General features: G+C 41.1%; 1 protein-coding gene across 1 annotated transcript in view; it reads left to right on the top strand.

The window, feature by feature from the left end:
• LOC6536845 (octopamine receptor beta-2R) overlaps positions 1 to 19356 on the top strand; it is a 46039-nt gene that overhangs the window by 19123 nt on the left and 7560 nt on the right. Inside the window, exon 2 of the mRNA XM_039376417.1 lies at positions 13689 to 16511. Coding sequence (XP_039232351.1) covers positions 15958 to 16511 — 554 coding nt within the window. The 5' untranslated portion in view covers positions 13689 to 15957. The remainder of the gene's footprint in view (positions 1 to 13688; positions 16512 to 19356) is intronic.

Here is a 19356-nt window from a genome sequence, read left to right as displayed (position 1 = left end):
GCAAAGGGAGCTCACAACCGAGAATCGAGTACAGAGCCGTTGCATATTTGATTGTTGGCTTAAACAATGGGAGCTTTTTGGGATTTCGTGGGCCAGCAAATGGAATTAGTCGAATGGGGATCGCATCTCCCAGGGCTGCCATCAGTCAGGGAAACAAAAACAAATAGAAATGGGAAGTGAATGAAGCCCAGCGCCCCCAGGGCGGACCGGTTGAGATTGAGGCATCTGGAGATAGGAGCGTGTCGGACTGTCAGGACGACCTCCTTCAGTCTCTGCATTTCTGAGTGAGGCATTCAACTCTGCGTCAAGTGGTGCCGGCTACACCTTCAGTTCGAGTACAGGTCCTGGCAACTGGAATAGGAATAGGAATGGGAATAGCAGTGGGCGTAGGCCCCGTGTAACGCATGATATATGGTAATGGCTTCGTGTGTGAGTGCGTGTCCTTCGCTCTGTGCACATATATGGGGTCCTGGCACTCATACATATGCACGAGCAAGGAAGAAGCAAATGTGGAAGGTGCTGCCGACACTTCAAGTGGCATATTTAGTTCCCACACACAGACACGCACTAAAAGTCCTGGCATAAATAGGCAGCACCACAAAACATTTTGCTGAAATACAGAGAAAGTTGAATGCTAAGAGAAGTTTCATAGTTTAGGATATTTGCAGAATAGGGATAATTGAAAGTCTTGGGAGTTTTAGTGTTTACTCTGATATTTGGGGGAACATTTAAAGGGTCTTTGTTATTTTACTTAATTACTTAAACAAAAATGTTGTATTTTGTAATCTGACTGCATTATCAGTGTTGTCTCTATATGCATATATATTTACCTTATTTGGAAACGGAATTGTATAAAGCGAGCAGATAGGTTATTTTTTGTGCACAAAAAAGAGTTGGTTTTTCTATTTTGTTGAATAAAGTTTTTGTAACTTTGCAACGAAAAAATAAAAACAGAATTTACTGGCATTTACTTAATACACTTTTTTATTTGCACTTTAAAAGGTGTTGAGTTTATTGAAGTTATATTTTTTGTTAAATACCACAAAATAGGCTATTATTATTGCAAATTTAGCTGTAGGGTCCTACATTTAATTACTATATTTTCATACCCTTTACCCTTAGAGTAAAAGGGTATACTAGATGCGTTAAAAAGTATGAAGTGTATATATTCTTTATCAGGACTACTGGCCAACTCATTAAATACGGTTTTGCCCGCAAATAGCCCATTCCTATTTTTCCGTGCCAATTTCTATAGACATTAAAAAGCATTTTAAAAGTCTTTCTAGCACTATCACTAGCTGAATTACGGGTATCTGATAGTCGAGGAGTTCGACAGCAGCGGCGTGCCTTGTGTTCATTAAAATGAACAAATAAAAGGCAATCAAATAAAATGAACATCCATTTTATTCCACGTTTTTCTTCTTGTGCACTTGCACATGAGTTCACTTTAGGCCAGAAAGCAGCATTGGTATTTTCCCACCCAGGTTGACCGGGCCCAGAGCCCCTGGCCATTCATCTGGTGCAAAAATACCTTGGAGACAACTTGCTGCGGTGGCCATCAAGTGTCCATCGCTTCGAGTGCCATTAGTTATGTATGAGGGGAGCAAAGGTAATAGTCGGATAAATTAAATACGACTATTTGCAAATCGCTGACAACTTGTACGTGTGGGTGGCGTAATGAATGCACATATTTAATTGCGAATTAAATAACATTAATTACAGCCAGCTAACGAGCAGGCCAGACAGTGTGGCTAAGCCCGGCCAGACAGCTAAATAGTTTTCATAATTAAGGCGGCGTTCATCGCAATGCTCCCAGTGGGGCACAACCACATCGATAGCGTTTTGCACACCACCGTACACACATCCTGTACACATGAGCCACAGTCCCCTTTCTCGAGTCTCTTGGTGGGTGCGTCCCTGCATGTTCGAGTCTTGTCTTGCGGCTGCACCACCACCATCATCACCATCATCACCGCCATCCACTCACCAGGTGTCGACTGTCTTCTGGGCTACAACCTTCCAACCAAGTAACGGCCAACAGCTATCACCTGCCATATACCATCGACCATCAACCATCTACCGGGCTTACAGCCACTAGGAGCCGCCCTGGGCCATGAGGTTTATCGATTATAAGACGCCTAATGCGTCCAAAGTGCGCAATTAATGTGCCAGTTTGCCAGCCAACACTTGAGCTTAAACTCAGCTTCCTCACCATTCTCGATATCCCCACAAGCGGGATCCGATCAAGGAATTTGCTTATTGCTTTTGACTGGCGGACGGATATATTTGATTCTTTCAATCAGCCGGAGAAATTGAGATTAAATGTAGAAGTGGAACATAAATCGATAAAAAAAATATATGTATAATGTATACACCACCAATATGTTAGTTTTTTGTTATGTGTACCCAAATGAGTTTAGAAATTCCTCTGCAACTCAAGTGTTACTACGCATTTGTAAAATTACTTGCACTTAAGCGGAACATAGTTTAAAGCTTTCTGCTGTCTTACCCCATTTTGGTTTAAGACTTACTGGCGGATTAGATAATCTGTGCTTAAAGCCACTAGAAAGTCTTCAATGTAGCTCACAGAGAAATCCATTTTACGACTCCGCCGCTGACCTCGTGCACTTGCAGCACATTTCTCTGGGCCCTTGTCATGTCGCAACGAAGATGGAAAGCCACCGACGCCATAGTCACTTCCACGGCTGTTGGAGAAAATTGCTAAACCAAAACGGGTGGAAAAGTCCGACAACGACGCGGAAAATCTCTCGCCCGCTGGATTCCGATGCGCGGAATGTGGACCAGTTGGGCGGGTGGACAAGTGTGTCGGGGATCCGATGAAGTAGTCGCATAAACATTTATGATCTGCTCCGGCTTTCAGCTGGCGACCACTTTCACTTTATTAGCACACACATTTGTGTTGGCCATAAACCGGCTGCCCAGGCATTTTAACAAACATAAAGGACACAGCATCCCCACTCGCTCACGCTTAATTCGATGCCTTCATTATGCCCAGGCATTCGGCATTCTGATGTCCGGGACAACAATCATATTGAATTTGCGGTCTTCGGGTTGAATTTTGTGGATAAAAAGGGAGCTGGAATTCTGGGACAGGAGATGCCACAGACTTCCGAAAATGGTCGTATCCTTGAAAAAATTGTGTGAGGTAGACGGGGTAAGCTGGTTGATAATTTTATAAAATATTCCTGAAAAATTAAATGTTGTATTCATGTTTATGCTAGCAGGGCTGGCTGAATTAGCATCATACAATTCTATTGAATTCTTGAATAATTAAAATGTGCTTAAGTGAGCAAAATTTCAGGTTCAGCTGTCTATTAAATATCGGTAAAAGTAAAATGAATTACATTTATTTGAACAAGTGGTTGTGTAAAGGTCTATATATAAATTTATAAATAAAGTTTAATATGTAGAAATCTGCATTTTTGGTTAATCGCCCTTGATGGCTTTGAGAACTCCAAATAATCTTAACTGCATATGCATCGCAGTGAAATCCTTGGCAAGCAATTTCCATCATCCCTGTGCAGATTGAGGTATTCGAATTCCCTCGCTTTCCGCTCTCGATCAACTTATCCCCAATGTACAATCCCAATGTACTCATAAAAAAACTGGCACATAGGCCTTGCCAAGTGAACTGCAGGACAGTTGGAAAGGCAGCCAAATTGAATAAACACATAACGAGCACGGTGCACAACGAACGGAGCGGTAATAAAACTTTTAGCCAAAGAGCAAACAGAGACCAGGAGCAGAGAAGTCGACCCGCTGACCTCAGTTCGTTATTCAGTCCCATACATGGGATACTCGTACTCGTACACACATAGCGTATATGCCATATTGGGATGTGGATGTGGATAAGGATAAGTATGTGGGCTGGCTGCTGCTCCTGTTCCTGAGTGGTTGTGTTCTTGTCCTATTTCGCTGTGTGCGCAATAAACATTTTTTCTGTTTTTTCTGTTTTTTCCCATTTTTTTTTTTATTTTTTGGCAAACAACAAGGTAAATTGCGCTCGTAAGTATGCTACAGTTTTTCCGCTTCCCACAAAGTCGTGTGCGTGGCTTATCCATTGTTAGCCGTGCGTTTCCGTTGTTTTTGGAGCTGCTTTCGGTTCCGCCAAATGAATTTTTTGGGGAAGTGCTGACATCGCATGGCAGGCAGTCCAATTGCGATGGCAACTTTTCAATATAACAGCTCTTTTATACGCCAGCTACGCTCCTGATTGCTCCCCCAAGTCAAATTCATTCGTCCCAGCTTCCCGTTCGCTTAAATTGCATGGGGATGATTGGAGCTCACCTGATGCCGGCGGTTATGGTTTAGTTCAGTTGGCTTTTATGACCGTTCCTCGTTTGTTCGGGTGGCACATAAAAATTACGCTGATTATGCAAGTGGCTCCAGTCATGACTTTTATGGATTTCCAATGAGCCTCTAATCAGTGCCTTCGATATGGTTTTGCTTTCGCTTTTGCTTTTGCTTTCCACCTCACTGGCCACCTCGTCATCGGCAATTGATGTCAACTAGCGAACAAAACGGGTCGAACTTTGAGCCCTGATTGCCTTTTCAACCGTCGCATCGTCTGATGTTTTCTTCTTTGAGATTCGGCTGCCAATTAGTGAAGTAAGCCGGGTCTAAATCGACGCCGAAAGGCCACAGTATCCGGCTTACCAAGTGCAATGGCACTTCCGTTTGGCACACATCCAAAAGGATTTGCACCCATGAGCCGCCATTTCAGCAACATTTCGGCCAAACTGGATGATCCATGGGAGCGGGTGGGGGAAAAGAGTTGCATTTTCATTTTCATTCAAATTTCCCAGCGCTTTAATTTGTGCATTTGTTTTCAGCATTGTTAGAGTTTTTATTTCATTATTGCGCAGCATGGGAAAATCAAAGGATTTTCGATGCATGTGACCAACTTTGAGATACCACTTACATAAGCAAATTATCTTTAGCTATTGCGGCGAATCTAATTTCAAATAATAAATGATAAATTTTAAATATTTTAAAAATTTGAATGAAATATAAGAAACAGCTTTAAAATGTACACCTATGTACGTCTTACATTTATTTATGAAATCAGTTTTGCTAATAATCTCGAAAAATATGAAATCTTCAATTAAATGTAATATGGCTTTTGTTGTTTAAAAAATTGTTGATTAGAAAGCATCCAATCCATTACACCCATGAACTCTGGAATTGCCGGGTATATAAAACCAAAACCACTGGCAGGGATAAACTGGGTGTATCCAAGGGGGGATGTTGTTCGTTATGTGTACACAAAATCACTTTTCGACCATGTTTGTTGTTTTGGAGCATGCTTCAGGGACACATTATTACTGAAAAACAGGGCACGGCGTAGAAGTTGGGTAACTATGAAGTAGTACACTAGAAAATGGAATCTGTTGTTCGGGGGAACTGTTAATAAATTCGAGCCCCTTTCGGTGCTCCAGTTGCTCCAGTTTCTAGTTTTAATCTTCAACGAGCAGGGCAAAACATTTTGCCTGGCTGGATTTTGAGTCGATGAAGTTTTCGTTACCCCCAGAAGCAAACGGAAAGTTTCCATCCCAAATGCTCTGAACCCCCCAAACACACAACCCACTGCATTTTGTTGGAATGCTTTTAAAATTATTTGCCTACCAACAACATCTCTGCATGTATTAGTGTGGGCGGGGCTCTCTGGGTGTTAGTGTTAGTGCTAGATGGTGTGTGTGTTTGTAGTTTTTCTGTAATTGCATTGCCTTTTTGTGTCAGACGGTTGGACATCCTGCAGGGCTATTGTGTTTCGTGTTTGGCCGCTTGGCCCGAATATGGACCATACTAATTTTGCGGCATGTCTGCTTAAGTAATTGCTTAAGCTTTTAATTTACCAAGCCACCGAACAGCATACAGGATCTGTATATGTATATGTATATCTATAAAACTATAAAGTGGGCGCACATGCAACAAGATTTTGGGCCATTTGAGTGCTAAATTTAATATCCATCAAAGTTCATCTCTAACCCGACGCTCATCGCTCCACTTGGGCTCCGCTTCAAATTGGCGGGGGGCTGGTGCTGCTCTGCTGCGGTCTCCTATATTATGCAGCAGCTTTTTGCGGTCTGGTCGGTAAACTGGAAAGCCATAATGGTATTTATGTGCAAAAATTAAAATTTTGCCAAGCATGGAAAACGGATTTTCCTAATTGCTCGTCATGCGCTTTTGTTCGGCCCTGTTTGTGCGTGTGGTTTCTCAGTAAATCCGCTTTCATTTAACTACATCTGCTTTAGATATATACTCTACAAAAACCCTGAGCTGAACTGAACTGAACAGAAGTGAGGTGAAGATAGCTCCCCGAACATATGATGCGTAGGCAGCTGGCCCACATATACATACATCGCACCCACAGTCGTCGGTAAGCTGCTTAAAATTCAAAGTTTCCGATGATTTGGATCACTCAAGCGAGTCGGGAACAGGCTCAGGCCATTAGCAAAGGATTCGATTGGAGCCGGGTTCTGATGTAAGGGGCGCCAAAAAACACTCTCAAGATCCAGCTGCTCCATAATGGCCAGGAGTCGGTGGCCTTAACCACCAAGCATTCGCATTTGCATCTAATTGTCATGCATTTTGAGGGCAGCCCAGCCATGCCCTGCAAGCCACGAACTACCCAGATTGGCAGTGGTCCGGTTCGGAGTCCGAGTCTTTCATAAATATTTATTCCCATTTCAATGCATAATTGCGAAACTCGTTTTCACATCGCAGCGAACAGAGAGTAAAGTAAACTCGCCATTCTGCCAATGTTTTTATGCCCTTTGCGGTTCATATCCGAATCCGAGGTTTTTCGAGCTTTTTATTATTAAATTGCCAGTCGAACTGGGCATCTGAAATAGGTCTGACTGTTGAGTATAATGGTGGAATATATAATTAAGCAAACTGTAAAGCTCTAGTTTATATTTAAAGGATCTGAGTACTTAGCTTAAACTAGAAATATTATTTATGAGGTTGGTGTTTTAATTCACTTAAAATTAATATTATTAATATACCTTTATTTGATTAATTTTTATAGGATTAATTCAATTACATTGAGGTGTCTATATTTCCATTTATTAAGTATATTGTTTGGGTTATCATTAATTAACATATTTGCTATGTGAAACTGGAAAGTAAGAGGGTATGAAATGCCAATTTAAAATGTGTTATCATTGAATTTCTGAAATAAATAAATATCTTAAAGAGGGTAAAATATCCATAACCTATTTCATAGGGTCATAAATTTTCTGACAGCTTGGCGCAATTTGATAAAATTACTCAAAAACTAAAATTTTACGCCGCGTTGAAGCTGAAAAGTTTCAAGATGTAAGCTTCGAGGAAAAGTTCACTCTTTGAAAATCGCAATTTTGCAGTTTTATCACCAAGTAAGCCATAAAAGAACGAAGCCGCGGATGAAGGGACTTTAGTCAGGGATTTGCTTTGGCAACCAGTTTATTTGAATTTGTCAACACGGACAAGGCCATCAGTGCTTGGCTAACTGGCTACGAGTACTTTATTTTTGTTCAACACCGAATAACGAAAAACGAATGGCTGAGAAGCCAAGTGGGAAGTGGAAAGCGACGGAACACACGACCCACTGAACGCAATGAAAATGCCGGCGCAAACACAAATTTTTTAATAATCAAAACGCAGAGCGGCCACGCGTGGAATGCGAAAAGCCAGCGTGGAAAGCGTGGAAAAATTCGTGTGTGTGGCCTTCGCCGAATGTCTCGTAGATTTAACGGAATACGCGCCATAAATTATAATATAAAGCATATACATTCATTGCTTTTGATTATTTCGTTTTGACGACTTTTGTGTGTGCCGCTTTTCCTTTTTTTTATTATTTATCTTTTTGGGTATATTTTATTGCCTGGCTTATGGGCGGCTCAAAAGTTGGTTTAGTTTTTTCGGGGATCTCGAATGCCGAATTCCGTCGGTAATGGCCCAGCCATAAAGTCGTAGTGGTAGTATTGCCGGAAAATACTTTGCATACTTCCAGGCGACCCCAATTTTCCCTATTTCCCCTATTTTCCCCAGCTTCCCAATTGTATGACATTGCGAAAGGCTCCATGTTCATCTGCCTCGCATTCCTCGCATTTTGTGGAGCGTCGAGCGCCGACTGAATTATTTGATAACCTTATTTGACTTGGCAAATAATTTGATGCCATCAGTTGAGTTGAGTTGAGTGGAGGAGGAGCCCCTAACAAGAATGCCAAGCAGCTCGACTTCAGCAAATTTCATATTTTGGGCCTAATTTCCCATGTAAGTCGAGGCCAGCTCTTCTGTTTGGCCAAATTCACAAGGATTTTGGGCCGAAGCGGTGGTGGCCTGCAGGCACTTGTCATATGCATTTTCACTTTCCGACTGCTTGGCATTTAGCTCAACTAGCAAAACTTTGCCATCCGCATGTGCGAGGCTCGAGGATTGAATGCGAAATTGGTGCAGACAGCAGTTCCCCCATTTTTGGGGGAGTGGGTTGCTGCCTTGAGTGAGCATCGAAAAATCGAATCGAAATTGTTTCAATTTTCGCAAAATGGCGTTGAACTCGAGCGGTGGTCCATGACTCATTTATAAACCCGGTTCGCCAGGCACGATTTGTGGTCGTAAGATGCTGGGACGGGATGGGAGCGTTTCCGAAACGGAAACGGAAGTCTCGACGGCATGAATATGCATGAGACTAAGATCCTCGTTTTACGAAAATGCCATGACTGTCGTCTGCAGCTGCAGGTGCCATTAGGCACAGCTGGGAAAATACTTCAGTTTTCCGAGGGAGAAGGCTTTTCCCTGCCAATAAAACAAGGCAAGTTTAAGCTGTTTTCGGGTAAACCTTGCTTCCTTCGAATGGGCACTTTAATTTGCACTACATATCTGGCTTTGGTTTTTCGCCATTTTGCCATTCCGTTGCAGCGGAAGAAAACATCATCAATTTGCTGATATCTGCAAGTAAACACTCCTGCTTAAGGCCTTGGTCTAACTTCACTGCTGGTCCACCTGATGGAATGACAAATGCCCTGGTTAGATTAATGACCGGTTTTAGGAGGAGTAAGCTACGGTGAATCCGGAACTTTATTATAAGTAGATATTAAGGTTTTATTACCACTTATATCTACAAAAAAAAATAATTCTAGAAAAATATCTAAATGAAAACAATACATTTGAAATACATTTACTGTTGAACAAATATAAATCTTGTGTAATCTTGATTCGCACTAAAATTCTTTATTTAATGATGTAAAAAGCACAAGGGCTCTGAAAATAAAGACTGATGGCTTTAGGCCAAGTCTAAGTTAATAACGCAATAGACAGATTAAGGCCAGCTGCCGGCAACAATACACATAAATTTGACTGACAAGCGTGAGGCATCAGTTTTAGGATCCGTGGAGCAAAAGCTACGCGAATCGAATCGAGTGAACGGGCCAAGGACCAAGGATAAGTCGAGGACTCAAAGACACTTAGGCGGACTGTCAATGCTAGACAAGCGCTCATTAAGCCCTGACCCCTGGCACTGAAATGATAAGGAGTCGGACACATTGAGACGCCATCCTCGAAGGACCTGGAAATATGGAAGGTCGCCAGATTGGGGTGGCAATAGAGTCCTTCCGTGGGTTCGTCAATCAGCGCAACGCTCGCAGAACTTCTGACAGTTTGCTGTCAGAGGCAGCACAAGCTGGAAATGACAAACGGAAACGGAAGCGGGGCAGGCAGCACTCCTTCCTGCAGGCTGAGTGGGTCCTTCTCTCCGCTTTGTCAAGATCCTGGCACCAGGATGGGAATCCGAATGGAGAGACAAGATGTGACGCCTCCTAACTCCAACTGATACTCTGTTACTCTGCTCCAATCAATTAGCAATATTGCGCTTGAGGGGCGAAATGACAGGCGATTCTTTGGCGAACAATGCGACATTGCTGTGCTCGCACTTCCCCTCGAATGTTTCGCTAAACAATTTAATGCCAGTAAGACAATAATGCTTATTAAGCAATTTTCATTAATCGCTGCGCCACTCGACGTTCGACGCCGCAATCTCCAGAGACAATAAAAGCGTGTTAGGAAAGGGGAAAACGAGTCTTGTGGATTGTACACGACGAAAAATGTTGCATTTCTGAATTTTATTAATGCCATTTTAATATGATTATATTTAAAAATCATTAGCACAACATTTATATGAAGTTCAAAATAACCAAATAATATTATTACATCTATTTGCTTTTCCTCTCTATACTCGTCTTAAAAGCTCTCTAAATAATTCTTCCGAAAATTTAAACGTACTTTACAATTATGCTTCCATCAATTGTTTCCTTTTGTGTGAGCTCTTTTCCATTTTCCATCGTGCTGCCAGAATAGAGCACGTTAGAGTTGAAGTGGCCTGGTCGTGAAATATCAAGGCAATCGATCTATGTATCCCCACGCACCACCGCCCCCCATTTTTCCCCTTTTTCCATGGGTATATTGTATCGAAGCTGCAGCTTCTTAAGTGTGAGGGGGAAAATTGGAGGCAGGGTGGGCAAAGAAGTAGAAGGGATGCTATTTGTGTTTGCTTTGGTTTGGGTGTTGACTTTGACATTTGTTTTGTGTGGCTTATCCTTCAGATTCGCCCAGGACCCCCAGTCCACATGGCCATCTCCATTCTCCCCATTGAAGGCACCACCACAATAGGGCATCAATCGGCGCGCATTTTTTGCCGTCTATTTAGCCAAGTTTCGTTTTTCATTGTGTGGACTTTGTGGATGTAGCTACAATGGCTTTTAAATGGCCGCTCGGGTTTCGCTCAGCGCTCAACGCTTTGGGCCCAAAGAGCCCCAGATCTGGACTACTTCTATTTCATGGCTGCCTACTTTAGGGCCAATAAAATCGCAAACGCCTTGGGCGTCCTCGGTCCCCTCCATTCTAAATCGCTTACAGTTGGCAGCCTGGCATATTTATCTATGGAACTGGAAATTGAAAAGCGTTTTTCCGCCCCTCCCCACTGTGTGTGTGCGTGAGTGTGTCGTCTGTGTGGCAGATTTGCAGCAAAGAAAACGTAAATTAAATATGTAAAAGTATTGCCAGTGCACACGATATGAAATGGGACATGGAAGCCGGGTGACTTGGGGCTTTATTTATGTGATTTATTTGCAGGCTTCGTGAGAAAATTGGACGGGATTCCATTAACCGATCCAGAGTCACTGCATTCATGGAATGATGATGTTGTTGCGCTGATTATAATGTTCATTATGATAAATCCATCACGAAAATCGCCTTTAATCGCAGCACGATTTATTTGCATTAAATGCGACGGCGGACAATCCACTTCAATTTTGATTTCTCTTGGCTTTCTGTTCTTTTCAACTGCGACAGTTGATGGTTTATTTTGTCAGACAAGTACCTTGTCAACACAAATGAATTCACCGAACAAAAATTAACATAAAAGGGGCAAACCCCAGATGCCATATAAAAAACTTTTAATGAAATTAATATTGTTTTCGCTGAGCCAATGAAAAAGCACAAACATCAACTTGTTTCTCTTTATCTATGTACATATATGTGTACGTAACTCTAGTCAAGTGACGCAGGCAATTAAATAAAATGGATTTTATTTTCAATTATCAATTCCCCCATCGCTTTCAATGAACGTAAATGTTTTAGAATTGTGCGGAATTAATTAAAGCCTTTTAGAGCCATATTGTAAACCGATTTTATTTTTGAGTCAAAAAGTTTTGAGGGTCGAGTGCCCGCATTCCTAAAGTTTTCATTTATTTGAGATAAATTCAAAATGTTAAAAAGTACTAAAGTGACTAATTATACATATGTTGTATGTAGTGACAACTTCATTCCATTGCCTATCATATGTTGTTTGTGTATGCTAATTATTATACTAATGTTTGGTATATCTATTTAACTAATTAACTGAGGTGGTTAAATATATTGTGGCTGCATATTTCATTTTTAAATAATATGTATATTCACTCTGTCTGGTGGTTTTGAAGTAACCAACAAATCAAATTATTGCCAACCTATTGACCAGAAAGAAATGTTGATTTAACAAAAGCAAATAAGGAGAGTAAAGTTCAATTTACTTGCCCTTTATTTAATTAAATATTTGTATTACTATATTTGCGGAAAATCTTTTAAATGGTATTTAATGAAAATATTTTCATAATTGGTCCGTCACAAATTCTTTGCATTTCGAAACAACAATCTGATGGCGACCGACCCCTAATTAAAGTTGGCCAAATTAAATCTGTCTTTTTGAATTTCTATGGCAGATGGAAATATGGAGTCTTCACATTTTCTCAACACAAAATACGAAAGACATTCTGTGCAGCACAGGTGTATTTGTGAGTTGAAGGTGGGGTAGGTGGGGCAGATGGGGCAGGTGCAAATGTGGGCGAGTGGCAAATTGCCAAGAGCAAATAAAAGGCGACGCACTCGCCAAGAGAAAAACGGAGAAAAGGGAATTTCGTGAGTGCGTGTAAGTAAAAGAGAAAAGTTTTGTTTATTAAATAAAAATAAATGCAAGTTAATTAATTAAAACTTTAAACAAGATAGAGCATGCGCGAAACTTTATTTCCACATGTGGGGCAGCACAAAGTGCTGCAAGGTGAGTTAAGCTTAATTAGCTGGGCTCAGGCTGGAATATTTTTGAATGGAATTTTCGAGTACTGATAATATTGACATTTCACCACCTTGCACCAGAACTTGCACACTCTATTTGCCACAAAATTTGGCAACAATTTGTTTTACACAACCCAGAAACTAAAACATCCGAGGCCGTCCAATGCCAAGAGCAAGTACAGCGTCGTCTAGAATAGCCGCAATTATATATCTAGAATATCTAGAATGTATACACTTGAAGAGTACGTACGCAAGATTTTCAAATTAAATTTAAAAAATGATTTTCATGACATTAACATTGGCATTTGGCTGCCGCTAATGTTCCTGCCGATGTGTCAGTCGTTAACTGCACGATGGAAACGTCGCAAAGATGTGCCATAGATGCAGATACAGAGAAGCAGATACAGATACAGATAGAGATACATACTGTATACAACTACAGATACAAGACAGCTGCGTCCGGCGCATTTAGGAGCTCCATAGCTCGTGCTTCCGTTGCCGGGACACTGTCATCGCTTGTCACTCATCCGTTAACCTTCCCAGCGATTCCGTGTTTGCTGACACATTCGCTGGGGGAATATGCAGATACCTACATATATAGCATACATATATACATATGCCCCTCGATACATATGTCTGATTTTCGAGTCCCAACCCTTTTGCTTTACTCTCCCCTATCGGTATTTGGAGAACCCATTAATTAAATCAACTTTTAATCTATTTATACATAAAACTGAAGGAAATTCGTTTTGCCACAAAATTAATTATACGCCCACGCGTCTTTAAGCCAGATTGCCGCCGCCACTCAGTGCAAAATTATATATAATATTAAAATATTATAAAGAGAGAGCACAAATCTAAACAGCAACAACAAGAAGCCACGCCTTTGATGAGCTGGACATTCATAAAAAGAAATTGCTGTATTTTATTTATAAAATAAATATGTATGTGTGTGCACGGCAAGCCAAATGCTTTCGAATGTTTGATTTTGTTGTTCGCCGATATTTATGTATGCTTAAATAATAATTTACGTACAAAGCATTCACTTTTCACTCACATTTTCCATCTCTTCTTTGCAGTTGCTCAACTTGGAAAAGCGCCAGGGCGTGGCAGGAAAATCAACAACCCTTTGCGCCATATGGCCTGACTCACTGCGGCAACTTCAGCGCGTGTGGACACTTTCATTTCCCTAATTAACAGCCTAAATGGGAAATTCAAAGCCAAAAACCAAAACCGAAAATCTAAAACCAAAACGCAAGTCAACGCGTAGGAAATGTGCAATAAATAACACGAAAAAATAAAACCCCTACGCGAGTGACCAACGTATAATTTAAAGCTCGTGGCCAATTTGTTGTACGTACCATTTTGGCAACAACCACAGCTGCGAGCCTTAACATCAAACAGTCGGCCAAGATGCGAGCGTTGAAAGCGTGTGCGAACATGAAAATAAAACATCATCATCAGGAAATAAATTCGGGAAAAATGAATAAAAATACAAATATAAAACGATATGAATAAATACATAGTCTAGCACACATAGCCAAAGCCATATTCTAAATGAGTGCCAGGGGGCAAAAAATGGCATAGGACATTTTACCAATCTACCATTTTACCACCACTTAGTATTGGCGGGCATTGGGATGAAGATGCCAACCAGGGCGGAATATACACATCGCGATATAGATTCCGATATGGCGGCTGTATTCTGAAAGGCATTCGAAGCGAATGACATTCTTTCGCCCAGCTGTTGTCATATAAATCATTGCTTTTATACAGGGTGTAGCAATTGTCTTCGATAGGTTCATATTCAAGTTTAAGATGGCAAAGTTTTTATTGAAAAGAAATAAAAGAGGTTCATATTGAAGTTTAAGAATATAAAGTTTCATGGAAAATGAATCAAAAAAGGGTCAAAGGGTTCTAATTTAATTTAACTGGTAAAATAAATTCATAGTTTAACAAAAAAATGTTATTTTCGCTTTTGATTGCAATTTGATCGTTGTGCATTCTACATTTAAGGTTAGAGAGAATGATGATGTTTAATTGCCTTAACTGAGAATGATTTTATATTCTGAAGTTTATAAAATCGTTTTTCAATAAAAGAATACTAATTTAATAACAAATGATAAAATGATAAATGATTACAACATAGCCGAGTCTGTTAAAACATAAACCGTGATTTATAGAACGATAAAAAGACACACCCTGTTCCATTCGCATAAATGTGGGCAAAACACGCACAACATCAACAACTCAACTTCTGCGTCAGTAAATAAACAAATATTGACTCAAATCGATACAAATGCCAGCGGCAACAACTAGATAATGCACAAAAGTGATTATAATCGGGGCAACAAAAAGAAGAGCGAGCCCATGTTTTTCCAAGCTTTTAATAATGTGTTCTTTTCCTTGTTTTTTTCTTTCCCTTTCTTTCCCGATCGAACATTTATGGCACAGTTCCAGGAGGCCATAACATCGAATAACAATATCTGAATATATGAATATCTGAATTAACAGCAGCAGAACTAAAAAACCGACCACTTGGCCGAAACAAACTAAATATAATTCGAAGCCCGAGAAATGTTAAAAATAAATTCAAAAGAAATCAACGAATATTTTTCGGCGGCAAAACAAGGCAGCGGCAACCGCAGCAGCCGCGGTGGCAAAGAATATGAACAGAATTAAGAGGCAGCCGCTTGGAGGCTAGGCTACCAAAAAAATATATATAAAAAATTAAACGAAAAAAAAACCCAATCAGCGAGCAGAAGCAGCACAAGCGAATTTACCAACAAAAAATATATCAAAAAGTAAAATAGAAAATAGAAGCCGCACAACAGTAAATAGCCGAAAAAATTGTCGTCCAGCCGAGGTAGCCTCTCCATCAGCGGCGGAGCAGGCGGAAAAGCTGCGGAAAATCAACGGAAAAGCGAGGCCATCAAGAGCTCGCGTGGGCGGCGTTGGCTGGCAAGGACAGCGGTTGGTCGTTGGTCGTTGGTCGTCGGCCGTTGACGTTGGCAGCGGCAGTGGCAGCGGCTGAAACTAAGGCGGATTCTGAAGCGGAGGAGCGGCAACGTTGTCGTGGCCACACGGTTTACGCTCCACGGTCCACGGGCCACTTTCGCGAATCAATTTCCGTTGCGGTGGCCGTTTCAGTTTTGGTTTCAACGTCGCCGGCGCCACGCGTGTCGTGAATTCCCAATGGCGCTTCCTCCAGTGGGTGTTTCAACCTAAAAGTGCGATAACAAAATACGGATCTACCCGACACAGTGTTATCATAAAAGAAAGAGAGAGAGCTACAAGCCAAAGATATATTATAAATTATAGTAAAATTAAAACCAGACAACGAGACTCATGTTGTTGTGCGACGGACTTGGCCCGGAGCCACCGCGGCAAAGGCATCGAAATCGAACCAGTGCCGCCAGGATACGAAAAAGACCCAAGTGCTGCTGCAGCAATGGCGGCAGCAGCCATCAGGCGGAGCAGCCATCCGGCGGTGTAGTTAGCCAGCCAATTAGTTATGGCCAAAGTCTGACAACATTGGCGCGGGTCACGGCGGCCGCACTGACCACGGCGGCCATGCTGCACACAACGAATGCCCTGGCTGCCACCGGCTCATCCAGCTCATCCAACTCTTCCACCGCCGGAATAGCACTGCCGCTGGGCACTGCCACACCTGCCACGCACGAACTGAATGCCACACAGCCGTTTGGCGGCACGGGTCTGAACTTCAACGAAAGCGGCGCTGGATTAAGTGACCATCATCATCATCAACACAATCCCGACGAGGATTGGCTGGACAACATCGTTTGGGTGTTCAAGGCCTTTGTCATGCTGCTCATCATCATTGCGGCCATCTGCGGCAATCTGCTTGTTATTATTTCTGTGATGCGTGTTAGAAAATTAAGGTGCGTATACGTGATATTTCAGCTGGTCCTCTTGCTAATTAGCTGTGAAAAAGCAATTAGAAGTACGCGCACTCCGTGTAATTCTTTCGTAATTTGCATAAAACTTGATTGCCAATTTGGCAGAAGTTACGAGAGAAAAAAGAATTACAAAGCGCTTGGCTTTCTATGTGCGATTTTCGTCAACTTTGCATAAAATTCATGCACGTCCATTTGTATCCTTTCCATTTTGCCCCCTAAAAACGTGCTCTCCTTGCTCTCGCCTCGTTCATTGCTCGTCCTTCGGGTTGGGATCCCATGCAGACTCCTGGTCCTTTATTTACTCGCCTCATAATTGAGCATCTCAGCTTTGTTCTATCCTGTCGTTTCGCTTCGTTTCGGCATGAGACTGCAGTATTTACTCCCACCATTTAGCGAAAGGAGGCGGCCACAACAAAAGAACAGAGAGATGCATTATTTTAATGACAAATTAACTTTCATGACTTTATTCATGAATCCAATTTGCATATTAAGAGATTCTTAATTGGACGCTTGGGTAATGATTTAATTTGACGAAATTCATTCTCCATCAACCTTAAGGTCGAATATAAATGCCAAATTTAAATGGAAACTCAACTGGCCGTAAATACTTATATACTCAATTCAAATATTTGGTTTTAGTTTTGGAATTAATTACCCTATTTAGGTTGACCAATATCTAGGTTTATTGACTAAGAATTCATGATATTTTCTTAACCAAAATTTCATATCCGTTTCTATGCAAAACTTGTCAATTTCTCGGTGCGACCTCATTTTGCTAATGATGGGCAGTGTTTTAGAGGCGGTGCCCTTCGAAGAAAACGACCTTATACGAACAAGAAAATAAAGGAAAACTTTTGTAGTGATAAATGATGGGACATCAGCTGGCTGGGGTTCGTTAATATTTGTAGTTATGCTTTAATAACTGGCGGGCAAATCAATTTAGCGCTTCATAAAGCCGACGCAATCAAAAGTTCTTTTCTGCCTGGCAAACGCTTGGTTATTTTTCCTCGATTTTTTCGCTGCTCAGCCTTAGACGCAGAATATTTCTACCCATCAGTGGAAAAACTTTAAATGCTCTTAGCCCAAGTTGGCGAAGGGCAATGAAGCCAAAAGGCGAAACAAACAAACTTTGCTAGGCGGCACAGAAAAACGAGGCAGGAAAAAATTATAATGAAAGAAAGGGAGTGGGACGAGGCATAATTAAGGTTGAACCCCGCTTAATTCCTCTTTTTGCCCTTGCTGCTAATGAGAAGCGTTTTATTTTTTAAGTGACTTGCGTGTTGCTGGATTTTAAAGCTGCAGAGCCAGGTTCATCCTATGATGATGTCGATGGATGATCATCAAGATAATTTCCTTGCTCTGATAATAAACTTAGGAAAAAGAAAGTTTTGAGGCCCTCCGGTCAAAGGATTAACTTGTTTTATAAAAAACTTTCTATGAACGCTTTTTAAAATAGCTGCATTCAATCATTTTGCATAAATACACTATAAAACCAAGAAGAATTAAATTTCAATGGTTAGTAGAGAGCAATTAATAATTTCGTACGAATTTAAGATTGTAAGGATTTCATATGCTTTGTTTATCTTTTTCCTTTTCAATTATTTAAGACTTTAAAGATGTTTAAAAAAAACCATTGGGTAAAATGTGACCATCACGAGGTAATTAATACACACAAAACCGAAATGCGAAAACATTTTCAGCGTGGTCAGCTCGCAGCAAGATTCTATTGTTCTGAGCGGCAAATATTACGCATACGTAGCGTGAAACAGGGAAATAAAAATGTGGAAAAGTTTACAAGCACAAAAAAGGCGCACACACCCAGCTAGAAAAGAAATGACAATTAAACACTGCGAGCTTGTAGCTCAAAGAGAAATGGAACAAAAACAAAATGCATGCTCAACACGAGAGTGTTGGGCGGTGGGTGGTGCGAGGAGTGCGGGAATTGCTGGAAAATCTGGAAAAGCGGGGCGGTGGGTGGGCACAGTACAAGTACAAGTACAAAAACAACACACAGCGAGCGCGGCTACAACTTTGGCAATTAAGGAAGCTTATGGTTTTTATGACAGCATAAATTTAAAATGTTCTATGCCAAACAATAAAATTGCGCTCTCCTCCCCCTCCGCCCTCCGCCCAAGTTATTTTGGCGGCGATGAGCCGCAGCGAAAAGTGCTCTAGATGGCGAGTGTATGAGCAGATATATCTGGATACTTCGGCTATATATGTGTGCTTTAATTTGCCATTACAGCGCAGAGTGGGGGGAAAATGGGGGGAGGAAAACCAAGGCTCATTAACACAGCGCCTTTCTTTAGAAGGATGCTCGGCAACTTTTCCCTTTGCTATTTTTCTTAAATTTAAATGGCAGGCAAATTATCTGCAGTTCACATCGGTGGGTGGGGGTGAGGAAGGAGCCACTGAGTAATGGCGTAACATTCTCAGAATGGCGTCGATTTGTTGCAATTAACGTCTAAGACGTTGAAAGTTATTTAAGTAGTAGCCGGCAGCGAAACAGATTACTACTGCCAACTTGAAACTAAGTACAATAGCCCCAGAAAATTAGATTAATGTAACTTAAAGGCAACAACCTGCTTAATGGGTAATAAGTGAGTATAAAATAATATATTTTCATGTTTTTTATGTTCCGAGAACCACACATAAACTTTGTATAAACTTTAAATTCAGAGATTTAAAACAAATATTTATTTTTTACACAGTTATTTAACAAGAATGAAATTATTCGGTCAGCATATTACCCTAATCGAGCAAAAGTTTTCGAGCGCAGTAAATGCTCAATTTTGATTTCAAACTTTTCCCATTTGGCTTAGGGAAA

The sequence above is a fragment of the Drosophila yakuba genome, chromosome 3R (assembly GCF_016746365.2).
Source record: "Drosophila yakuba strain Tai18E2 chromosome 3R, Prin_Dyak_Tai18E2_2.1, whole genome shotgun sequence".
Lineage (NCBI taxonomy): Eukaryota > Metazoa > Arthropoda > Insecta > Diptera > Drosophilidae > Drosophila > Drosophila yakuba.
Note: the sequence above shows the minus strand (reverse complement) of the source record. Positions and strands in the feature narration are given on the sequence as shown.